At 44.6% G+C, this 27,073-nt stretch overlaps 1 protein-coding gene across 2 annotated transcripts in view; it reads left to right on the top strand.

The window, feature by feature from the left end:
• Nucleotides 1-27,073, top strand: part of LOC128687796 (uncharacterized) — a 300,033-nt gene that overhangs the window by 14,404 nt on the left and 258,556 nt on the right. For both annotated transcript variants that reach the window (XM_070083739.1, XM_070083738.1), the window contains exon 2: nt 20,661-20,781. In XM_070083739.1, coding sequence (XP_069939840.1) covers nt 20,661-20,781 — 121 coding nt within the window. The remainder of the gene's footprint in view (nt 1-20,660; nt 20,782-27,073) is intronic.

The raw sequence follows: 27,073 nt of genomic DNA, 5'->3' as shown, positions 1-27,073 counted from the left end.
TATTATTATTATTATTATTATTATAGGAAAGCTCTAAATCGGTCGGGGTCATAAAGTGCCTGGAAAATAGGAGGTAATCATATTTAACTTAAGGAGAGGGTAACTCCAGTTTCTGGGATCCAAGGTGACTAAGCTTGACTGTAATACTTACATCAGGTAACTGAACTACAGGGCTTATATAAAGGTTACTGAACGTAACTGTAGCACTTACAGTAATCTCAAAAATTAAAGAACTCTGTAATGAACTCTGTATAAATGGTACACTTGCAACATTTGGGTATCTTTATTGCCGAGATGTTTCGCCTGCACAAGACTTCTTCAGTAGACAAGAGAATTACATGTCTTATAAATTAACATGTCGATACTGTGTACCATCAGTATTATGACAATGAGGCGGTAGTGAGAAAGTGATCACCCCCATCAAACGTATGTGCTTATGTTCCAGATACATTCACTTTATAGCTTTACTCGAGTGTGGAAACCTATGAGGACCTCTTAAATATGAGGCAACCACTGCTCTGACAGCTGAATTAAGGCTTCAGCCCTCACAAATTTTCACTTAAACCCTTTTTTTTCGTAATTTAAGACGGAGGCCCATATGCTTAAGAACAGATTTACCGTAACTGAATATAGCCGCTGTTCATAGTTATGACTATCCTAGTTGGCTACCTCTGGCTAGCTTGACCTTAGGGTAACCCCCTTCAATGTGAACCCCCCATAATAGTGGAGACGAAGCGAACGAAGAGACTCTCAGGTAAGACCCACAAGTGGGTGAGCTGGGAAGTGGGGACAAACGAAGAATAGGAAGATCTTGAGTCGTAAATAAAGAGCCGGGGTTAAACCCAGCAGCAAGGCATTGTGAAGCATGGCGAACGAAGGCAGGAAAACAGGCAAATCATAGGACGGCAAGGAAGTAGGGAGGTGGAGAGGGGTAGCAGCTTGAAGGTGATTGGTCGATTGAGGTCTTGGTAGATTTGTGGAGTTACGAGGTGACAAAACTTCTTATATCGTCAGTGAGGATTCCGTTGTGGAGTTTTTTTGAAAGATGGTTTTGGCTATGATGTTAATTAGAGTCGTGATTCGCTTGTATTTTGATTATCTTGTGCTTCTTGAATTGTGAGCGCCAAGGTTTCATGCGACCAGTGGGTGGCTTGCTCTAGGGTATACTTGGTCATTCGATTTTGAAGAAGCTTTTGGAATTTTTGTAATGTTGTCAGTTGAGGCCCAAGTGTTTTGCTCCTCGATAGAGGTCTTCATGTCAACAGTCGATAGGGATGCAATGATCTTGTCCAACTGTTTGACAAAAACAGAAAGTTTTGCAAGCAGGAAAGGTGAAGGAGATACGTTGAATTGTCGGTCACTGAGAGTCTTCATTGCGGTGTCGTCCATGAGTTCCGAAACTTCATTATCGTTAGTACAGATGACAATGAAGGAGTCTTTCAAAGAGTGGATAGCTGTAAATTTTACCTGCAAGCAGGTGTTTACAGCAGCAGCATGGGCAAGTTTGGTAGAGTCCTTGATAACTCCATCGGATGGCTTAATCTTTAAAGGTGATGACTGAAGAATAGATTCCCCTCCCCAACGGGGATCTTAGGGAGACTGGAAAGACGAGTCAGAGCTTCTGCGACTGCACAGGGCGAGGTCTACAGAGCGAATGGTGGAGATTAATACCTGTAAAATACTATAATATGAGTGCGTACCTGCAGCCTAGAGGCAAGGTTAATAATTCTTTGTATACCCAAAGCTAACAGCAACATAAAAAATACTATAATACATGAGCAATCGCTTGTTATAGACAAAAACTAAATAATATCCTACCCTAACTGGTGTTTCAACACCGCACCTAACTGGCCTGATCAAGAATGCGGCTGTTTGACTACGCAAGAAATAAGATGATCACACTTGGAATGACTTCAGTTCCATATACTTCTCACTGTAGGGAAGCTAGCGTAGACTGGCTATGTGTTTATTTTAAATAGTTCGCAGGTGGCCTCTACACTGCTCCTGCAGCTGTGCCAGGTAGGTATTTTGTGGCCTGAGCTGAAGACTTCGGTTGTTGACACGTACTGAATAAAACCTCCTCCAGAAGCCTTCACTCACGTGCCTCTCTCAAACAACAATGGCTTGTTATCAAGCTGCCTTCAGCACCTCACCTCAGTTCCAGTAACATTCCAATATCTACTACATAATTTCGTTCCCAAAGTTAACAGCCTAGTATTTATATTCTCAGTCATTTCATGATGACTCTTTAAGACCTCCCTAAATTAATATTCAGGCTTATATCCCTTGATGAATGTTAATTTTCACAGTGTTTAGGAAATGTTTACCCAAACAATGAATAATGGTCACAGTTATAGAACACAGTTTGCTGATATAGACGCAACTTGAAATATTTACTGTTGTTTCCTTGGTGGGAGATGTGGGTCCATGAACACAAACTTCCACAAAACTGTAAACAGATTTTCACATGATTGAAAACTTTGAAGGGCAGTAAACACTTGTCAGTGTTTAAATAAACCTCCAACAGATGAACACATGTTTATGTCTCTCCTGGATTTATTCCAACTTCCACATGTTTCAACCAACAACCACGATGATGTTTACTGAACCTGAAATCAACCCCATTTATGATTACTGAGCCTAGCATCAGCCATAATGTTTACTGAATATAGCATCAACCACAAGTCAAGCATCGAGTCGCATTCTTAACAACAAACAAGCAACTGATCCATATTTCCCTCATGGGAAATTTCTTGATATTGATGAAGGGCTCTTGATCTACATAATTGGCGCAACTGGCCTTTCCAGTGAATCAAGTTTGAATTCTGCAGGTGAAATGTGACCTCTACGGGTATAGAGCTTCCCCATGAAGGGAGAGAGAGGGGGAAGGGGAAGAGAGGGGTGTGGGGGGGAGTGGTGTGAGGAAATAAAGCGAGAGGGAGTTGCGTTACGAGGCAGGTGAGGGCTGGGTGGGGTTGCTTTTCCACCCAGTGTCTCGTAACACCAGTGGCATTCGTGGACATCTCAATGTTTAATTCTTACTCTCACTCATGGTGCTGACACAGGTGTCGCACTCATGGTGCTGACACAGGCGTCACACTCATGGTGCTGACACAGGCTTCGCACTCATGATGCTGACACAGGCGTCGCACTCATGGTGCTGACACAGGCGTCGCACTCATGATGCTGACACAGGCGTCGCACTCATGGTGCTGACACAGGAATCGTGGTATTTTACCAGCTTACTTGCTTGTGGATAGATATGAAACCTAACCTAACCTCACATAACATAACTCAACCTCACATAAACTAACCCAACCTTACATAACCTAACCCAGCCTTACATAACCTAACCCAACCTTACATAAGCTAACCCAACCTCACATGACCTAACCCAACCTTACATAACCTAACCCAACCTTACATAACCTAACCCAACCTCACATAACCAAAACCAACCTCACATAACCTAACCCAAACTTACATAACCCAACCCAACCTTACATAGCCTAACCTAACCTTGCGTAACCTAATCCAACCTTACATAACCTAACCCAACCTCACATAACCTAAACCAACCTCATATAACCTAACCCAAACTTACATAACCTAACATAGCTTCACATAACCTAACCCAACCTCACATAACCTAAACCAGCCTCACATAACCTAACCCGACCTTACATAACGTACCACAGCCTTACATAACCTAACCCAACATCGCATAACCTAACCCAAACTTACATAACCTAACCTCACATAACCTAACCCAAACTCACATAACCTAACCCAACCTTACATAACTTAACCCAACCTCACATAACCTAAACCAACCTTACATAACCTAAACCAACCTTACATAACCCAAGCCAACCTTACATAACCTAACCCAACCTCACATAACCTAACCAAACCTCACATAAACTAACCCAACCTTACATAACCTAACCCAACCATACATAACCTAACACATCCTCACATAAGCTAACCCAAACTCACATAACCTAACCCAACCTTACATAACCTAACCCAACCTTACATAACCAAACCCAACCTCACATAACCTAACCCAACCTCACATAACCTAACCCAACATCACATAACCTAACCCAACCTCATATAGCCTAACCCAATCGAACACATTACAATCTATCATAAACAAACCCAACCTTACATAACCAAACCCAACCTCACATAACCTAACCCAACCTCACATAACCTAGCCCAACCTTACATAACCTAACCCAACCTTACTTAAGATTTCCCAACATCACATAACCTAACCCAACCTCACATAGCCTAACCCAATCGAACACATTACAATCTTGTAGATGAATGGTTCAGAGAACCGACATGCTGATAAATTAGACACATGTGCAACTCTTGGGTATCTTTATTGAGGAAACGTTTCGCCACACAGTGGCTTCATCAGTCCATACAAAGGAGAATCTTGAAGAATAGGAGGAGAATGAGGTAATCAGTCCCTCAACCTTGAGTCAAGGTTGAGGGACTGATTACCTCATTCTCCTCCTATTCTTCAAGATTCTCCTTTGTATGGACTGATGAAGCCACTGTGTGGCGAAACGTTTCCTCAATAAAGATACCCAAGAGTTGCACATGTGTCTAATTTATCAACATTACAATCTATCATAAACAAACCCAACCTTACATAAACAAACCAACCTTACATAAACAAACCAACATTACATAAACAAACCAACATTACGTAAACAAACCAACATTACGTAAACAAACCAACATTACATAAACAAACCAACATTACATAAACAAACCAACATTACGTAAACTGACTTTAAGAAAATAAGTATTTCTAGAGTTACAGGAATTGTTAAAAAATGTTGTTGGGATCCTTTTAAGAAAATTAAGGCAGGAACATTAAGCCAGATTGTGTGATGAGGGTGAGTCAGGTGTTACACATGGTGAGTCAGGTGTTACACATGGTGAGTCAGGTGTTACACATGGTGAGTCAGGTGTTACACATGGTGAGTCAGGTGTTACACATGGTGAGTCAGGTGTTACACATGGTGCGTCAGGTGTTACACATGGTGAGTCAGGTGTTACACATGGTGAGTCAGGTGTTACACATGGTGAGTCAGGTGTTACACATGGTGAGTCAGGTGTTACACATGATGAGTCAGGTGTTACACATGGTGAGTCAGGTGTTACACATGGTGAGTCAGGTGTTACACATGGTGAGTCAGGTGTTACACATGATGAGTCAGGTGTTACACATGGTGAGTCAGGTGTTACACATGGTGAGTCAGGTGTTACACATGGTGAGTCAGGTGTTACACATGGTGAGTCAGGTGTTACACATGGTGAGTCAGGTGTTACACATGGTGAGTCAGGTGTTACACATGGTGAGCCAGGTGTTACACATGGTGAGTCAGGTGTTACACATGGTGAGTCAGGTGTTACACATGGTGAGTCAGGTGTTACACATGGTGAGCCACGTGTTACACATGGTGAGTCAGGTGTTACACATGGTGAGTCAGGTGTTACACATGGTGAGTCAGGTGTTACACATGGTGAGTCAGGTGTTACACATGGTGAGTCAGGTGTTACACATGGTGAGCCACGTGTTACACATGGTGAGTCAGGTGTTACACATGGTGAGTCAGGTGTTACACATGGTGAGTCAGGTGTTACACATGGTGAGTCAGGTGTTACACATGGTGAGTCAGGTGTTACACATGCTGAGCCACGTGTTACACATGGTGAGTCAGGTGTTACACATGGTGAGTCGGGTGTTACACATGGTGAATCATGTGTTACACATGGTGAGCCAGGTGTTACACATGGTGAGCCACGTGTTACACATGGTGAGTCAGGTGTTACACATGGTGAGCCACGTGTTACACATGGTGAGTCAGGTGTTACACATGGTGAGCCACGTGTTACACATGGTGAGTCAGGTGTTACACATGGTGAGTAACGTGTTACACATGGTGAGTCAGGTGTTACACATGGTGAGCCACGTGTTACACATGGTGAGCCACGTGTTATGCATGGTGAATCAGGTGTTACACATGGTGAGTCAGGTGTTACACTTGGTGAGTCAGGTGTTACACGTGGTGAGTCAGGTGTTACACATGGTGAGTCATGTGTTATGCATGGTGAGTCACGTGTTACACACGATGAGTCTGGTGTTACCTATGGTGAGTCAGGTGTTACACATGGTGAGCCACGTGTTATGCATGGTGAGTCAGGTGTTACACATGATGAGTCAGGTGTTACACACAGTGAGTCAGGTGTTACACATGGTGACCCACGTGTTACACATGGTGAGTCAGGTGTTACACATGATGAGTCAGGTGTTACTACACATGGTGAGCCACGTGTTATGCATGGTGAGTCAGGTGTTACACATGGTGAGTCAGGTGTTACACATGGTGAGCCACATGTTATGCATTGTGAGCCACGTATTACACATGGTGAGCCACGTGTTACGCATGGTGAGTCAGGTGTTACACATGGTGAGTCAGGTGTTACACATGGTGAGTCAGGTGTTACACATGGTGAGTCAGGTGTTACACATGGTGAGTCAGGTGTTACACATGGTGAGTCAGGTGTTACACATGGTGAGTCAGGTGTTACACATGATGAGTCAGGTGTTACACATGGTGAGTCAGGTGTTACACATGGTGAGTCAGGTGTTACACATGGTGAGTCAGGTGTTACACATGATGAGTCAGGTGTTATACATGGTGAGTCAGGTGTTACACATGGTGAGTCAGGTGTTACACATGGTGAGTCAGGTGTTACACATGGTGAGTCAGGTGTTACACATGGTGAGTCAGGTGTTACACATGGTGAGTCAGGTGTTACACATGGTGAGTCAGGTGTTACACATGGTGAGTCAGGTGTTACACATGGTGAGTCAGGTGTTACACATGGTGAGTCAGGTGTTACACATGGTGAGTCAGGTGTTACACATGGTGAGTCAGGTGTTACACATGGTGAGTCAGGTGTTACACATGGTGAGTCAGGTGTTACACATGGTGAGCCACGTGTTACACATGGTGAGTCAGGTGTTACACATGGTGAGTCAGGTGTTACACATGGTGAGTCAGGTGTTACACATGGTGAGTCAGGTGTTACACATGGTGAGTCAGGTGTTACACATGGTGAGCCACGTGTTACACATGGTGAGTCAGGTGTTACACATGGTGAGTCAGGTGTTACACATGGTGAGTCAGGTGTTACACATGCTGAACCACGTGTTACACATGGTGAGTCAGGTGTTACACATGGTGAGTCAGGTGTTACACATGGTGAGTCAGGTGTTACACATGGTGAGTCAGGTGTTACACATGGTGAGTCAGGTGTTACACATGGTGAGTCAGGTGTTACACATGGTGAGCCACGTGTTCCACATGGTGAGTCAGGTGTTACACATGGTGAGTCAGGTGTTACACATGGTGAGTCAGGTGTTACACATGGTGAGTCAGGTGTTACACATGGTGAGTCAGGTGTTACACATGCTGAGCCACGTGTTACACATGGTGAGTCAGGTGTTACACATGGTGAGTCGGGTGTTACACATGGTGAATCATGTGTTACACATGGTGAGCCACGTGTTACACATGGTGAGTCAGGTGTTACACATGGTGAGTAACGTGTTACACATGGTGAGTCAGGTGTTACACATGGTGAGCCACGTGTTACACATGGTGAGCCACGTGTTATGCATGGTGAATCAGGTGTTACACATGGTGAGTCAGGTGTTACACTTGGTGAGTCAGGTGTTACACATGGTGAGTCAGGTGTTACACATGGTGAGTCACGTGTTATGCATGGTGAGTCAGGTGTTACACACGATGAGTCTGGTGTTACCTATGGTGAGTCAGGTGTTACACATGGTGAGCCACGTGTTATGCATGGTGAGTCAGGTGTTACACATGATGAGTCAGGTGTTACACACAGTGAGTCAGGTGTTACACATGGTGACCCACGTGTTACACATGGTGAGTCAGGTGTTACACATGATGAGTCAGGTGTTACTACACATGGTGAGCCACGTGTTATGCATGGTGAGTCAGGTGTTACACATGGTGAGTCAGGTGTTACACATGGTGAGCCACATGTTATGCATTGTGAGCCACGTATTACACATGGTGAGCCACGTGTTACGCATGGTGAGTCAGGTGTTACACATGGTGAGCCACGTGTTATGCATGGTGAGTCAGGTGTTACACATGGTGAGTCAGGTGCTACACATGATGAGTCAGGTGTTACACATGGTGAGTCAGGTGTTACACATGGTGAGTCAGGTGTTACACATGGTGAGTCAGGTGTTACACATGGTGAGTCAGGTGTTACACATGGTGAGTAACGTGTTACACATGGTGAGTCAGGTGTTACACATGGTGAGCCACGTGTTACACATGGTGAGCCACGTGTTATGCATGGTGAATCAGGTGTTACACATGGTGAGTCAGGTGTTACACTTGGTGAGTCAGGTGTTACACATGGTGAGTCAGGTGTTACACATGGTGAGTCACGTGTTATGCATGGTGAGTCAGGTGTTACACACGATGAGTCTGGTGTTACCTATGGTGAGTCAGGTGTTACACATGGTGATCCACGTGTTATGCATGGTGAGTCAGGTGTTACACATGATGAGTCAGGTGTTACACACAGTGAGTCAGGTGTTACACATGGTGACCCACGTGTTACACATGGTGAGTCAGGTGTTACACATGGTGAGTCACGTGTTATGCATGGTGAGTCAGGTGTTACACACGATGAGTCTGGTGTTACCTATGGTGAGTCAGGTGTTACACATGGTGAGCCACGTGTTATGCATGGTGAGTCAGGTGTTACACATGGTGAGTCAGGTGTTACACATGGTGAGCCACATGTTATGCATTGTGAGCCATGTATTACACATGGTGAGCCACGTGTTACGCATGGTGAGTCAGGTGTTACACATGGTGAGCCACGTGTTATGCATGGTGAGTCAGGTGTTACACATGGTGAGTCAGGTGCTACACATGATGAGTCAGGTGTTACACATGGTGAGTCAGGTGTTACACATGGTGAGTCAGGTGTTACACATGGTGAGTCAGGTGTTACACATGGTGAGTCAGGTGTTACACATGCTGAGTTACACATGCTGAGTCAGGTGTAACACGTGGTGAGTCAGGTGTTACACATGCTGAGTCAGGTGTTACACATGCTGAGTCAGGTGTTACACATGTTGAGTTACGTGTTACACATGGTGAGTCAGGTGTTACACATGGTGAGTCAGGTGTTGCACATGCTGAGTCAGGTGTTACACATGCTGAGTTATACATGGTGAGTCAGGTGTTACACATGGTGAGTCAGGCGTTACACACGGTGAGTCAGGTGTTACACATGGTGAGTCAGGTGTTACACATGGTGAGTCAGGTGTTACACGTGGTGAGTCAGGTGTTACACATGCTGAGTTACACATGCTGAGTCAGGTGTTACACATGCTGAGTGAGGTGTAACACGTTTTGAGTCAGATGTTACACATCGCGAGTCAGCTGTTACACATGGTGAGTGAGGAGGGTAGGGTGGGTCAGCTGTTACACATGGTGGGTGAGGAGGATGGGGTGGGTCAGGTGTTACACATGGTGGGTGAGGGGGGTAGGGTGGGTCAGGTGTTACACGTGGTGGGTGAGGAGGATAGGGTGGGTCAGGTGTTACATATGGTGGGTGAGGAGGGTGGGGTGGGTCAGGTGTTACACATGGTGGGTGAGGAGGGTGGGGTGGGTCAGGTGTTACACATGGTGGGCGAGGAGGGTGGGGTGGGTTAGGTGTTACACATGGTGGGTGTGGTGGGTGGGGTGGGTCAGGTGCTACACATGGTGGGTGAGGAGGGTAGGATGGGTCAGGTGTTACACGTGGTGGGTGAGGAGGGTGGGGTGGGTCAGGTGTTACACATGGTGGGTGAGGAGGGTGGGGTGGGTCAGGTGTTACACATGGTGGGTGAGGAGGGTGGGGTGGGTCAGGTGTTACACATGGTGGGTGAGGAGGGTGGGTTGGGTCAGGTGTTACACATGGTGGGTGAGGAGGGTGGGGTGGGTCAGGTGTTACACATGGCGGGTGATGAGGGTGAGTCAGTTGTTGCACATGGTGGGTGAGGAATGTTGTCATGTAGGGGGGGGTAATGATTAGGGGAATATTGGGGTAAGAGGAGGGAGTCAGTAGGTAGGGGACAGGCGAGGCAGTAGGTAGGACGAGTGCGGAGGTAGGTAATGTGAGGTCACTGGTGACTACACCTTCACCTCTCATATCCTACCCACCACTCCACACTACTCACCCTCTCACTACTTTAACTAAACACAATAAAATATAAGAAATAGGAATAGCAAATAACGGGGACAGTGAATATTACTATTCTACTCAAACACAGTTTATTATTAAGTCTTTGTACAATAATATATTTGGGAACAGAACATTATTGTGGTTTAGATAAATGGGGTGGTACACATAAGCAGTGAGACAGGGAATACAATCAACTTGACCAAAATGAATATAACTTACAATATAGTTCAGAGAGCAGTTCATCACAGGAACTAAGCCACAAGTCCCAAGACCTACACAGCACGAGTACTGTACTGCGCCAAGCCAGTACTCTGCCCAATTTTATTTATTTATTTATTTCCAATTTGAGCACACATACAGAGGTACAAAAAAATACAGATAAGAGCAGCATGCCAAAGCCACTTATACTATGCATAGCATTACGGGCTGGCTTAAAATTAACTTAAGATTAACTAAGCAATGATGAAATCAGTGATAAAACATTAATGTAAACAGATTACTATAAATCACAAGTGAGTATTACAAAGACAGGTCATATGGTTGCATTCAGTCATATGAAGGATTCTGTTAGGTAGTGTATTTATAAAATAATAAAGTTAGATTGGGTTTTAGGTTTAACATTTATGTGATATAATTATGAGAAACATTTAAGATATACAATTTATAAGGTTCAGTTATTCAGTATTTATTTGGTTTTGGGTGAGTAAGTGATCTTTGAGAAGAGACTTGAATTTATAAACAGGTAGTGTTTCTTTTATATTTACAGGTAAAGAATTCCAGATTTTAGGGCCTTTTATGTGCATTGAGTTTTTGCATAGCGTGAGATGGACACGAGGAACATCAAAGAGTGATCTGTGCCTTGTGTTATGGTCATGTGTTCTGTTGAGGTTGGCAAGGAGATGTTTTAGGGGAGGGTTAATATCAGAGTTAAGTGTTCTATGTATGTAATAGGTGCAGTAATAAGTATGGATGTTTTGTATGGTGAGTAGGTTTAGTGTATTGAATATTGGTGGAGTGTGCTGCCTGTAGTGAGAATTTGTTATCATTCATGCCTCCAACAGTCTCCTCCAGAGACTTCAGCAGCCTTCTCCCGAGCCCTGCACCCCAGCAGCAGCTCCTCTCGAAGTCTCTGCTCAGAGCTCTGCACCCAGGCCAGTGCTCCGCACGAATCCCCTGATCATGCTCTTCCATGGGCTTTTATGGTGGTCCAAGCACCCTCCACAATGAGGTGTGCACACGTGGTGTTGATCTGACGTCGAGGTCTGACGCCGTCCAGAACAAAAGACCTCAGTCTTAAGTCGGAAAGGCGTGTCTCTGACAGACATTTGCCAAGGCAAGGTGACCATATAATTGGTTAAATTAGGTCTCCCCAGAGACCTCACAAGCCCAGCTGAACTACATCACAATGTAGGTCAGTTGTTACACGTGGTGAGTGAGGAGGGTGGGTCAGTTGTTACACGTGGTGAGTGAGGAGGGTGGGTCAGTTGTTACACATGGTGAGTGAGGAGGGTGGGTCAGTTGTTACACATGGTGGGTGAGGAGGGTGGGTCAGTTGTTACACATGGTGGGTGAGGAGGGTGGGTCAGTTGTTACACATGATGGGTGAGGAGGGTGAGTCAGTTGTTACACGTGGTGAGTGAGGAGGGTGGGTCAGTTGTTGCACATGGTGGGTGAGGAGGGTGGGTCAGTTGTTACACATGGTGAGTGAGGAGGGTGGGTCAGTTGTTACACATGGTGAGTGAGGAGGGTGGGTCAGTTGTTACACATGGTGGGTGAGGAGGGTGGGTCAGTTGTTGCACATGGTGAGTGAGGAGGGTGGGTCAGTTGTTACACATGGTGAGTGAGGAGGGTGGGTCAGTTGTTACACATGGTGGGTGAGGAGGGTGGGTCAGTTGTTACACATGGTGGGTGAGGAGGGTGGGTCAGTTGTTACACATGATGGGTGAGGAGGGTGAGTCAGTTGTTACACGTGGTGAGTGAGGAGGGTGGGTCAGTTGTTGCACGTGGTGAGTGAGGAGGGTGGGTCAGTTGTTACACATGGTGAGTGAGGAGGGTGGGTCAGTTGTTACACATGGTGGGTGAGGAGGGTGGGTCAGTTGTTACACATGGTGGGTGAGGAGGGTGGGTCAGTTGTTACACATGATGGGTGAGGAGGGTGAGTCAGTTGTTACACGTGGTGAGTGAGGAGGGTGGGTCAGTTGTTGCACATGGTGGGTGAGGAGGGTGGGTCAGTTGTTACACATGGTGGGTGAGGAGGGTGGGTCAGTTGTTACATATGGTGGGAGAGGAGGGTGGGTCAGTTGTTACACATAGTGGGTGAGGAGGGTGGGTCAGTTGTTACACATGATGGGTGAGGAGGGTGGGTCAGTTGTTACACGTGGTGAGTGAGGAGGGTGGGTCAGTTGTTGCACATGGTGGGTGAGGAGGGTGGGTCAGTTGTTATACGTGGTGAGTGAGGAGGGTGGGTCAGTTGTTACACGTGGTGAGTGAGGAGGGTGGGTCAGTTGTTACACGTGGTGAGTGAGGAGGGTGGGACAGTTGTTACACATGGTGTGTGAGGAGGGTGGGTCAGTTGTTACACATGGTGAGTGAGGAGGGTGGGTCAGTTGTTACACATGGTGGGTGAGGAGGGTGGGTCAGTTGTTACACATGGTGAGTGAGGAGGGTGGGTCAGTTGTTGCACATGGTGGGTGAGGAGGGTGGGTCAGTTGTTACACATGGTGAGTGAGGAGGGTGGGTCAGTTGTTACACATGGTGGGTGAGGAGGGTGGGTCAGTTGTTACACATGGTGAGTGAGGAGGGTGGGTCAGTTGTTACACATGGTGGGAGAGGAGGGTGAGTCAGTTGTTACACGTGGTGGGAGAGGAGGGTGGGTCAGTTGTTACACATGGTGGGTGAGGAGGGTGAGTCAGTTGTTACACGTGGTGAGTGAGGAGGGTGGGTCAGTTGTTACACATGGTGGGAGAGGAGGGTGGGTCAGTTGTTACACATGGTGGGTGAGGAGGGTGAGTCAGTTGTTACACATGGTGGGAGAGGAGGGTGGGTCAGTTGATACACATGGTGGGTGAGGAGGGTGAGTCAGTTGTTACACGTGGTGAGTGAGGAGGGTGGGTCAGTTGTTACACATGGTGAGTGAGGAGGGTGGGTCAGTTGTTACACGTGGTGAGTGAGGAGGGTGGGTCAGTTGTTACACATGGTGAGTGAGGAGGGTGGGTCAGTTGTTACACATGGTGGGTGAGGAGGGTGGGTCAGTTGTTACACATGGTGAGTGAGGAGGGTGGGTCAGTTGTTACACATGGTGGGTGAGGAGGGTGGGTCAGTTGTTACACATGGTGGGTGAGGAGGGTGGGTCAGTTGTTACACATGGTGAGTGAGGAGGGTGGGTCAGTTGTTACACGTGGTGAGTGAGGAGGGTGGGTCAGTTGTTACACATGGTGGGTGAGGAGGGTGGGTCAGTTGTTACACATGGTGGGTGAGGAGGGTGGGTCAGTTGTTACACATGGTGGGTGAGGAGGGTGGGTCAGTTGTTACACATGGTGAGTGAGGAGGGTGGGTCAGTTGTTACACATGGTGGGTGAGGAGGGTGGGTCAGTTGTTACACATGGTGGGTGAGGAGGGTGGGTCAGTTGTTACACATGGTGGGTGAGGAGGGTGGGTCAGTTGTTACACGTGGTGAGTGAGGAGGGTGGGTCAGTTGTTACACATGGTGGGTGAGGAGGGTGGGTCAGTTGTTACACATGGTGGGAGAGGAGGGTGGGTCAGTTGTTACACATGGTGAGTGAGGAGGGTGGGCCAGTTCGTATTCATGGTAAAGCACTAGACCCGTAGGGATCATATAGTGCTTGAGGAATGGGAAGTAAACGGATTTGATCCAAGGAAAAGGGGGTTAGTTCCATTCCCTTGGAGCGTCAGTCCTTCACCAGCATTAAGGAATATGTCTTGAATGAGTATTCCTCAATGTTCAGTGTTAGGAGTATTTCTCAATGTTCAGTGTTATGAGTATTTCTCAATTTTCAGTGTTAGGAGTATTTCTCAATGTTCAGTGTTATGAGTATTCCTCAATGTTCAGTGTTAGGAGTATTCCTCAATGTTCAGTGTTAGGAATATTCCTCAATGTTCAGTGTTAGGAGTATTCTTCAATGTTCAGTGTTAGGAGTATTCCTTAATGTTCAGTGTTAGGAGTATTCCTCAATGTTCAGTGTTAGGAGTATTCCTCAATGTTCAGTGTTATGAGTATTCCTCAATGTTCAGTGTTAGGAATATTCCTCAATGTTCAGTGTTAGGAGCATTCCTCAATGTTCAGTGTTAGGAGCATTCCTCAATGTTCAGTGTTAGGAGTATTCCTCAATGTTCAGTGTTAGGAGTAATCTGTAAAGCAGTCTAACTTGCTTAATTTACTAGTTTCATTAAGTTTTTATAAGCCATTTAAATATATTTACTGGGGAATCTGGATCACATTGTTTGAAGCAGGTGGGTTGCCAGTCCATGTGTGACATTAGTTGTTACATAAGAACACAAAATCGAAGGAACACTTCTGGCTTATGCTAGGTAGGTCTAAAATCACACTCACTCATGTACCAGTCCGGCCTATATTTAAAGCAATGAAAAGTTTTCGCCCTAATGATGCTACCAGAATGTTTGCACCTCTATTCTACAACTCTATTGGCAAACCATACCTCTCTATAGCGGTATCCTTTGTGACTACAGCTATCCAGTTTGAGTCCATTCCTGGGAGCCTGTCTTGGTTAAATATTTTCAGCACGTTATTTACATTCCCTTTATTTATCCGTCTTCCATTTATACACTTCAATCATATTTCCCCAAATTCTGCATAGGAAAGATTTCTAATACATGAACTCTACTTCCTCCTCCTCTGTACATATCCCAGCGCATTTATATCCATCTTTTAATATGAAGACCAGAACTGAGAAGCCTAATCTCAACGAGGCCTTACTAAAGGTGTTTAAATTTAAAGTATAACCTATTAGGACTTCATTATTTACACTTCTTGATAAGAATCCAAGGGTCATATTAGCTCTGTTGCGAATATTTATGTATTGTTATCTTGACTTTAAAGTTCTGCTATCCCAGGACTTTGATATTTTTCGCATTCACTTTAACTAAGATCTACATCTTTTAGTTTAAAAGTATTAAGTCGTGCTAAAATATGCATATGAGCTACCTGAAAAAATATGATTTCGTTTACTTTTCCCAAAACATACAACTGCAGCAGCAGTTTCGGTTAAAACTGTGATAATTTACGTATTTTTAGATAAAAAAAATGAGCTTTATCATCTTACACCTGTTTTTATCTTTAACTTCGTGAGTTATCCTGTTTTCTGAATGTCTGTCTAACATGTCCATCCCAAGTGCTGCAACTTCTTTATTCCTCTCCACTTGCCTCTATCCTCTTACAGTTTAAACTCTTACACAATTTAACAATGACTTCTTCGACTACACTGGTCAGTGCTGCCATCCATGTACCACAGAGATGCACTGAAGTCCTTCCATATATATCATGTTTGCCAGTGAACTATCCCAGTTGTCAGTTAATGGAATTCCAAGTTCCCTGTAATACGTTTTTTAAGCCTGCCTTATTGACGTACGTAGGCACTGTAGGCAGTGGCATCGTAAGGGGAAGGGGCGGGGGGAAGGCCGCCCAGGGTGACACCATTTAGGGGGTGACACCATAGCGCCTCTAAAGAAGGTGACACTAATGACCAAAACCGTGTTGCAGCAACGTAAGAGAAAAATCCTTCGTTTCTGTATAGCCTATTATAGGATTACAAAGAACAAATAGGACTATATAGGGAAAATCATTGATTTTGATGATGTGATAGATGATTTTGCAGGACTGAAGGCAAGGAAATGAAATGTCAGATTCAATGAGATGTTACCTGTACTCAAGGTTAAATCGGAGCTAGTTTTTTTTTCTTCTTTATTTTTCAAGTTTAAAAAAAACTTGTTGGAGATGAATAAATGTAGGATCTGTTGCTGTACTCAGAGTGGTATTTGAGTTTATGTTTCCTCAATGTTACTACGATTATTTATTTTATCATTAATAAAGTTCGGTTTATGGCCTTTAAACGTTCTCATTGCTAAACATTAGTCACTGGTCAAGCAGCAGTGATGTAACTGGTCATGCAGCAGTGATGTAACTGGTCATGCAGCAGTGATGTAACTGGTCAAGCAGCAGTGATGTAACTGGTCATGCAGCAGTTATGTAACTGGTCATGCAGCAGTGATGTAACTGGTCATGCAGCAGTGATGTAACTGGTCATGCAGCAGTGATGTAACTGGTCAAGCAGCAGTGATGTAACTGGTCATGCAGCAGTTATGTAACTGGTCATGCAGCAGTGATGTAACTGGTCATGCAGCAGTGATGTAACTGGTCATGCAGCAGTGATGTAACTGGTCATGCAGCAGTGATGTAACTGGTCATGCAGCAGTGATGTAACTGGTCATGCAGCAGTGATGTAACTGGTCATGCAGCAGTGATGTAACTAGTCATGAAGCAGTGATGTAACTGGTCATGCAGCAGTGATGTAACTAGTCATGAAGCAGTGACGTAACTGGTCATGCAGCAGTGATGTAACTGGTCATGCAGCAGTGATGTAACTGGTCATGCAGCAGTGATGTAACTGGTCATGCAGCAGTGATGTAACTGGTCATGCAGCAGTGATGTAACTAGTCATGAAGCAGTGATGTAACTAGTCATGAAGCAGTGATGTAACTGGAGTTTACTATCCCTGTCCCCTTATCCATGGGGGTGACACTAAATATGCCACCCCGGTGACACCGAAGATTCCGCCCTGGGTGACAGCAACCCTGGCGACGCCTCTGATTGTAGGATTTCAGTTTTCATGTTACATTATTCTGTGTACACCAGAGAAGATTGAGATAATTTGGTTATTGTAAATTATCATAAATATGAGATTTTTCGATGTTTAAGTAAGTGCTGAGTTGGTTTTGTCATTGCCTTTATTTATTTATTTTTATGATGAGTATTTGTTTTGTTTAAGTAAATATTTATACACTTCCAAGCTTCTTTGATAATTGAAGACCTGTTTAAAGTATAAATACAATAATTAACAGGCGTAGGTAGAGTAATATTTAGGATTAAGAAGTGTGTTGTTGTCACATCGCTGTGTCAACTACATTTAGATTACGTCAACAAAAATAATTTCTGTTTACATTACAAGAAAAAAAATTACTGGTGGCATTAATAATAGGGAAGCTTTATTATTTTTCAATGTTTATTTGGGATTATATGTATAATGTGTGAGCGTAGGCGACCATGTGAGTGGTGAGAGGGCGGAGCACCAGTGACAGAGTCAGCAACCAACTCAGGGAGTGGGTGTATTGTTCTCTGTGATCATCGTTGCTGTGTATGCGTGTGTGTATACTCACCTAATTGAGGTTGCAGGGATCGAGTCATAGCTCCTGGCCCCGCCTCCTCACTGGTCGCTACTAGGTCACTCACCCTGCTCCATGAGCCGCCTTATCATACCTCTTCTTAAAGTTATGTATGGATCCTGCCTCCACTACATCACTCTTCAGACTGTTCCACTTCCTGATAACTCGTTTGAGTCTTCAACTTCCAACTGCGACCCTTTGTTGTTGTGTCCCATCTTTGGAACATCCTGTCTCTGTCCACCTTGTCAATTCCTCTCAGTATTTTATATGTCGTTATCATACCCCCCTATCTCTCCTGTCTTCCAGTGTCGTCAGGTCGATTTCCCTTCACCTCTCCTCGTAGGACATAATTTCCTCACATTCTTGTCTAGGTGTGGGTTCCAAACTGGTGCTGCATACTCCAATATAGGCCTCACATACACGGTGTACAGGGTCCTGAACGATTCCTTGTTGAGATGTCGGAATGCTAAGCTTAGGTTTGCTAGGCGCTCATATGCTGCAGCAGTTATTTGTTTAATGTGCGCCTCAGGAGATGGGCCTAAGATCCATTTTCTTGAGTGAGGTTTGTAGTCTCTGGCCCCCTAGACTGTATACCGTCTGCGGTCTCCTTTGCCCTTCCCTCCTCTTCATGATTGCACTTGGTGAGGTTGAACTCCAGGAGCCAATCTCCAGACCAGGCCTGCAGCCTGTCCAGATCCCTTTGTAGTCCCGCCTGGTCCTTCTCCGATTGAATTCTTCTCATCAACTTCACATCACCTGCAAACAGGGACACTTCTGAGTTTATTCATTCCATCATGTCGTTCATATATACCAGAAACAGCACCGGTCCTAGGACTGACCCCTTTGGAACCCCATTCACCACAGGCGCCCACTCTGACACCTCGTCACGTACCATGACTCGCTGATGTCTTCCCGACAGGTATTCCCTGACCCAATCCATTGCAACGCCTTCCATGTTAAAACCTGCCTGGTCTTCCAGCTTATACACTAATTTCTTGCTTGGAACTGTGTCAAAAGCCTTCTTACAGTCCAAAAAAAACGCAATCTACCCACCTCTCTCTCTCTCTCTTGTCTTACTACTGTCATCCTGTCAAAGAAGTCCAGTAGGTTTGTGATACAGGATTTCCCATCCCTGAAACCGTGCTGGTTATCGTTGATAAGGTCATTCCTTTCTAGGTGCTCCACCACTCTTGTCCAGATAATCTTATCCATGACTTAGCATACTATACATGTTAGTGACACAGGTCCGTAGTTTAATGCTTCGTGTCTGTCTCTTTTTTAAAAAATGAGACTACATTTGCTGTCTTCCATACTTCACGTAGTGGCCCTGTTTCGATAGATGTGTTGAAGATTATTGTTGTGGCCCACGTAGCACCTCTGCTCCTTCTCTCAGGACCCACGAAGCGATGTTATCTCCTAAAATAACCAGAGAAACCGTACCTTATCATTGCCAGTTTCTCAAAAGCTGCTCATATTGTGCTGATGAATGCTCAACTACTCGCTACTTCGAAATTAGGATGTCTATTTTTTCATTGTTTTAAAGAGTAGTAGATTGTAATACAATGCATCATAATGTAAATTGTTCCATTGTAATACCAAATTTCATTGTTTTAAATACTACTAAACTGTAATACATCATATTGTAAATTGTTTTAAATTGTTACATTGTAATACTGTAATCTTTATTAACTAATTCAATAGTGTAATAAGTCTCTACTAAACTTATCAAAACCATGTAGCATTACCTGATACAATATACAATTCTCCTGTACTTACTGTAACTCATCTAATGACCATATGAATTAAGTATTATTGCCTTACTAATCTTAAGTTAATCTCTAAGTTTGCCAGAAATGCTCTGCATAAAAAGGGGCTTTTGGCATGTACACCCAACTATTATATTCCTCTGTACAACCATGTAATTTATCAACATAAATTTCTTTATCTTTATCTTCATCTTTATCTTTATCTTTATCTTTATCTTTACATATCTTATGTGGAACTTTATCAAAGGTCTTATTGAAGTCCATACAATATCGTATTCTTTATCTTGGTCCTCCACCTCGAATGCCATTTAGAAAAAAAGTAAGTTTCTTTAAGGCAAAAATACCTTTTGTAAAACTATGCTGACATTCAGTGATCAAATTATATTTTTCTAGGTGGCTTCAAACTGCTTCGGCAGTTATTGATTCCGTCAACTTTCCCACAGTTGAGGATAGGCTGACTGGTCTGCAGTTTGAATAGAAGGATGTCTCTCCTGCTTTGTAAATGGGTATCACATTTTGAATGTCCTTATATCCGGTGATGTACCGCTGCTGTGCTCCTACTGGTTCACACTTATTGTGTGAGGTGGCAAACATCTCACTGGTGACACCTCTGCTTTATAAGACATCTGTTACTTTATTACTTTTACTGTTTCTTGATATTGTGAGAGATCACGAAAGCACTCGGAATATCTATACTTTTCGCTTTGCGTATAAGACATCACCGGACTGACTGTTAGTGCCCCAGTCACTAGGACTGACTGTTGAAAAAAAGACAAGCAGAGCAGCTCTGTTCTGTGACGTCGTTTTGCTCTGTATAGATCTTTATATGGTTTGATCTGACAAGGCTACACAGTGAATCGCTGTCACAGTGAAGGCTTGCTTTGGAATGTTGTTGTCATCAGTGGTGTCATCATTACGTCTTTCTGTTTAGAGCTGTCGTTGCTCCAGCCACCGGGTTTGACGTTATTGTTGTTCCAGTCACCAGGGCTGACGCTATTGTTGTTCCAGTCTCAGGGACTCACAGTGTTGTAGCTCCAGTCACCAGAGCTGATTGTGTTATTGCCCAGTCATCAGGGCTGTATTATTGCCCCAGTCATCAGGACTGAAAAGACATTGTTGTCGCTCTGGTCACCAGGATTGACGCTGCTTGTCTCCCTGCAGGTGAGGATGATCGGAGCCATGCCGGCGGTGGCGGTGAGACAACAGAGGAAACACGTGAAGCAGGAAGAATTAAAACACCGACCCACCACGCTAACCATCGACGCCAACGCTAGTTTTCCAGGTAACCTACACACTAGTTTCCCAGGTAACCTACACACTAGTTTCCCAGGTAACCTACACACTAGTTTCCCAGGTAACCTACACACTAGTTTCCTAGGTAACCTATACACTAGTTTCCCAGGTAACCTACACACTAGTTTCCCAGGTAACCTACACACTAGTTTCCCAGGTAACCTACACACTAGTTTCCCAGGTAACTTGTACACTAGTTTCCCAAGTAACCTACATACTAGTTTCCCAGGAAACCTACACACTAGTTTCTCAGGTAACCTACACACTAGTTTCCTAGGTAACCTTCACACTAGTTTCCCAAGTAACCTACACACTAGTTTCCTAGGTAACCTACACACTAGTTCCCCAGGTAACTTTACACACTAGTATCCCAAGTAACCTACGCACTAGTTCCCTAGGTAACCTACACGCTAGTTTCCCTGGAAACCTACACACTGCTTTCCCAGGAAGCCTACACACTAGTTTCCTAGGTAACCTACACACTAGTTCCCATGCAACTTTACACACTAGTAGCCCAAGTAACCTACACACTAGTTTCCTAGGTAACCTACACACTAGTTTCCCAGGTAACCTACACATTAGTTCCCAAGGTAACATGCACTAGTTTCTCAGGTAACCTACACACTAGTTTCCCAGGTAACCTACACATTAGTTCCCCAGGTAACCTACACTAGTTTCTCAGGTAACCTACACACTAGTTTCCCAGGTAATTTGCACACTAGTTTCATAGGTAACGTACACACTAGTTTCCTAGGTAACTTACACATTAGTTTCCCAGGTAACCTACACACTAGTTTCCCAGGTAACCTACACACTAGTTTCCCAGGTAACCTACACACTAGTTTACTAGATAACCTGCACACTAGTTTCCAAAGTAACCTACACACTAGTTTCCTAGGTAACCTACACAATAGTTTCCCAGGTAACCTACACACTAGTTTCCTAGGTAACCTACACACTAGTTCCCCAGGTAACTTACACACTAGTATCCCAGGTAACCTACGCACTAGTTTCCTAGGTAACCTACACACTAGTTTCCCAGGTAACCAACACACTAGTTTCCCAGGTAGCCTACATACTAGTTTCCTAGGTAACCTACACACTAGTTTCCCAGGTAACCTACACACTAGTTTCCTAGGTAACCTACACACTAGTTCCCCAGGTAACTTTACACACTAGTATCCCAGGTAACCTACATACTAGTTTCCTAGGTAACCTACACACTAGTTTCCCAGGTAACATACACATTAGTTCCCCAGGTAACCTACACTAGTTTCTCAGGTAACCTACACACTAGTTTCCTAGGTAACCTACACACTAGTTTCCCAGGTAACCTACACATTAGTTCACCAGGTAACCTACACTAGTTTCTCGGGTAACCTACACACTAGTTTCCCAGGTAACCTGCACACTAGTTTCGTAGGTAACCTACACACTAGTTTCCTAGGTAACCTGCACAGTAGCTTCCTAGGTAACCTTCACATAAGTTTCGCAGGTAACCTACTCACTAGTTTCCCATGTAACCAACACACTAGTTTCCCAGGTAACCTACACACTAGTTTCCTATGTAACCTGCGCACTAGTTTTGTAGGTAACCTACACACTAGTTTCGTAGGTAATCTACACACTAGTTTCCTAGGTAACCTGTACACTAGTTTCCCAGGCAACCTACACACTAGTTTCCCAGGTAACCTTCACACTAGTTTCCCAGGTAACCTACATTAGTTTCCCAGGTAACCTATACACTAATTTCACTGGTAGCCTATACTAGTTTCCATGTCACCTACACACTAATTTCCCAGGTAACCTTCACACTAGTTTCCCAGGTAACCTAAACACTATTTTCCTAAATAACCTACACACTAGCTTCCTAGGTAACCTCAACACTAGTTTCCAAACTAACCTACACACTAGTTTCATAAGTAACCTACACACTGGTTTCCCAGATAACCTAAACACTAGTTTCCCAAGTAACCTACACTAGTTTCCGTGTCACCTACACACTAGTTTCCCAGGTAACCTACACACTAGTTTCCCAGGTAACCTACACACTAGTTTCCCAGGCAACCTACACACTAGTTTCCTAGGTAACCTACACACTACTTTCCTAGGTAACCTCAACACTAGTTTCCAAACTAAACTACACTCTAGTTTCATAAGTAACCTACACACTAGTTTCCCAGGTAACCTAAACACTAGTTTCCCAAGTAACCTACACTAGTTTCCTAGGTAACCTACACACTAGTTCCCCAGGTAACCTACACTAGTTTCCCAGGTCACCTACACACTAGTTTCCCAGGTAACCTACACACTAGTTTCCAAGGTAACCTACACACTAGTTTCCCAAGTAACCTACACACTAGTTTCCTAGGTAACCTACACACTAGTTTCCCAGGTAACCTACACACTAGTTTCCCAAGTAACCTACATACTAGTTCCCATGTAACCAACACACTAGTTTCCCAGGTAACCTACACACTAGTTTCCAAGGTAACCTGTGCACTAGTTTCGTAGGTAGCCAATATACTAGTTTCCGAGTTATCCTACACACTAGTTTCCCAGGTAACCTACATATTAGTTTCCCATGTAACCAACACACTAGTTTCCCAGGTAACCTACACACTAGTTTCCAAGGTAACCTGTGCACTAGTTTCGTAGGTAGCCAGTACACTAGTTTCCGAGTTATCCTACACACTAGTTTCCCAGGTAACCTACACACTAGTTTCCCAGGTAACCTACACACTAGTTTCCCAGGCAACCTACACACTAGTTTCCCAGGTAACCTACACACTAGTTTCCCAGGCAACCTACACACTAATTTCCCAGGTAACCTTCACACTAGTTTCTCAGGTAACCTACACACTAGTTTCCTAGGTAACCTAAACACTTGTTTCCAAAGCAACCTACACACTAGTTTCCCAGGCAACCTACACACTAGTTTCCCAGGCAACCTACACACTAGTTTTTTAGGTAACCTGCATGCTAGATTCCTAGGTAACCTAAACACTAGTTCCCCAGGTAACCTACATTAGTTTCCCAGGTAACCTACACACTAGTTTCCTAGGTAACCTACACACTAATTTCCCAGGTAACCTTCACACTAGTTTCCCAGGTAACTGGCTATATACCCGCTGTTATTGCACCAGTCAACAGGAGTGACTACCATCACTACCCCTACTCTACCAACATTCGAGAACAAGAACAACAACCACCATTCTACCACCTCTCTACATCCACTCTGCCTCCACAATACCACTTCGCTACCACCATTCGTGAACAACCATCCCACTCACGGAAATCTACAACACGAACAACTTCCAACTCTTGTTTGTACAGTTGAGTTATAATGGCTAGGGGAGCGAGCCAGGCCTCCACTTACAGCGTAGCTTGGCTAGGGGAGCGAGCCAGGCCACTTACAGCGTAGCTCGGCTATTATTATTATTATTATAATCAAAAAGAAGCGCTAAGCCACAAGAGCTATACAGCGCTGCAGGGTAGGGAAGGAAGCGAGGGTATTGGGTGGCAGAAGGGAGGGGGGATGATCAGTAGGTTACAGAAAACAGCGGGGCAGGGGATAGTACGAGGGTAGAGGGTAGCAAGAGATTGAAGTAGAAAGGGCTGAAGGTATCAGAATTTGTGAAGTAAGTCAGTTGTTGTCAAAAAGTCAATGAGAGAGTCCGGATGAAAGGTGGGTCCATCAGCGAGAAGGGAAGGTAAAGAGAGAGCAGCGGAGCGAAGAAGACGACGGAGGTAAATTCTGCGTGCTCGTTGATAAAGTGGGCAGTCCAACAGAATGTGGCTGACTGATAATGGAACTTGGCAATTCTCACAGAGAGGAGCAGGGCGCCTCTCCATGAGATATCCATGAGTAAGACGAGTATGGCCAATGCGAAGACGGGAGAGAGTAGTCTCCCAACCTCGACACTGGTGATAACAAGACGGCCAGTACCCTATACTCGGTTTAATAGATTGAAGTTTGTTGCCGAGCATAGTAGACCAACGTTGTTGCCAATGGGTGTGAAGGTGGGAAGATATTGCAGCAAAATAGTCCGTAAATGGAATACCTCTATATGAAACTGGTAGGTCATGTACTGCTGACCGCGCAGCAGTGTCTGCCTGTTCATTGCCCTGTACATCAACATGACCAGGGACCCAACAAAAAACAATTTCTTTATGCTTGGTAAAGATGTGACGTAGCCAAAGTTGGATACGGAGGACTAAGGGGTGAGGTGTATCAAATTTCTGTATAGCCTGTAAAGCACTAAGGGAGTCTGAGACAACCACAAATGATGACACAGGCATAGATGCAATACGGATAAGTACTGCAAGAATGGCATACAATTCAGCAGTAAAAATACTAGCCGAAGATAGTAAATGCCCTCGTACGACGCTGTCTGGAAACACTGCTGCGAATCCTACGCCGTCAGAAGACTTAGAGCCATCTGTGTACACATCAATGGCATGAGAATGAGAGTGGAAGTGGTCAAGAAAAAGAGAGCGGGAAGCGACTGTAGACAGTTGGGCTTTCGAGCAAGGGAGAGAGAAAGAACAGACTCGAACAGCTGGAACTTCCCAAGGGGGTAGGGAAAAGTGAGATGCTACATGAACATAGAAAGGTGGTAATTGAAGAGAAGACAAGAGCGAATGAAGGCGAAGAGAGAAGGGACGGAGTAAACAGGGGCGGCGAACAAATAAAGAATGTCTACTAATATCAGTGACCATTCTATAAATGGAAGGATTGCGGAGATCATGAGAGCGTACATAGTAGCGAAGGCAATGGGCATCACAGCGATCGGATAAGGATGGAACGTTCGCTTCTGCATAGAGGCTCTCGACAGGGGAAGAATGAAAAGCACCAAGGCATAAATGTAATCCTTGGTGATGAATGGGGTTAAGGCTAGAGAGAGTAGCAGGAGATGCCGCTGAATAGATCTGGTCACCATAATCAAGTTTCAATAAAATGAGGGTGGAATGTAGGCGAAGGAGGGTTCGACAATCAGCTCTCCATGAAAGATGAGCAAGGGTTTTAAGAAGGTTCAGCCGGCTGTGACAAGTTGCCTTCAGAGAGGTAATGTGAGGTTTCCAGGATAACCTACAGTCAAAGAGGAGGCCCAGAAACTTGACTGTATCACGTTCAGGGATACGGGAGCCATAGAGGTACAAAGGATGATCGGAGATGACAGAGCATCTAGTGAAAGTAATCTGGTGGGTTTTAGTGCTAGAAAATTTAAACCCATGTGTGGTGGCCCAATTGGAAACATGGTCGACCACATGCTGGAGAGAAACTGTAATGAGGTGACAGTCAGCGCCTGCACAGGCAATAGCGAAGTCATCAACATAGAGTGATGACCAAATATGTGGTGGAAGACTAGAGGCCAAATTAATAGCAAGGAGAAAAAGTGTTGTGCTCAGAACACATCCCTGGGGGACACCTTCAGCTTGGATAAAGTCCGGGGAGAGCACATTATTAACCCGAACACGGAAATGCCTGTCAGTTAAAAAGTTCTTAAGGAAGGATGGTAGATTGCCTCGAGGCCTAAGGAGTGGGCTTGGGCTAAAATATTATACATCCAAGCTGTGTCACATGCCTTCTCAAGGTCAAAAAATATGGCAATAACTGAGTGTTTATTCGCAAAGGCATTACGAACATACGTATCCAAGCATAGTAAGGGGTCTATGGTAGAACGTCCCTTACGAAAGCCATATTGACGAGTGGAGAGACTGTTGTGTGTCTCTAAATACCACCCTAAACGTTTATTTACCAGGCGTTCCATCACTTTGCAAACTGCACTGGTAAGAGCAATGGGACGATAGTGGGAGGCTTCATGTCCCGTAGTGCCTGGTTTGCAGAAAGGGAGAACAATGGCAGATTTCCACAGCTGTGGAAGAACTCCTTGTGACCAAATAAGATTGTAAAGGCATAATAGGACTGCAAGGGCTGACTGATGTAAATGTTGTAGCATACGAATGTGAACGTCGTCGGGCCCAGCTGCCGATGATCGGCAAGCTGAGAGTGTTGCCTTCAGTTCTTGAAGTGTAAAAGGCACATTATACTGTTCTTCTCTGAGAGAAGAAAAGTCCAAGGGTGCTAACTCTCTGGCAGACTTTGAGGAAAGAAATGAGGGGCATAGATGGAGTCCCTGAGAAATACGGACCAGATGATTGCCAATTTCATTGGCAACATCTAGTGGGTTTGCTATGTCAACACTGGCAGCCCGCAGAACAGGAGCCGTGTCAGGAGAATTTTTACCACTCAGTTTTCGTACTTTTTTCCAGACTGC

Source organism: Cherax quadricarinatus, chromosome 10 (genome assembly GCF_038502225.1).
Source record: "Cherax quadricarinatus isolate ZL_2023a chromosome 10, ASM3850222v1, whole genome shotgun sequence".
NCBI classification, from domain to species: Eukaryota; Metazoa; Arthropoda; class Malacostraca; order Decapoda; family Parastacidae; genus Cherax; species Cherax quadricarinatus.
The sequence above is the reverse complement of the archived record's forward strand: the minus strand, read 5'-3'. Positions and strand labels throughout refer to the sequence as shown.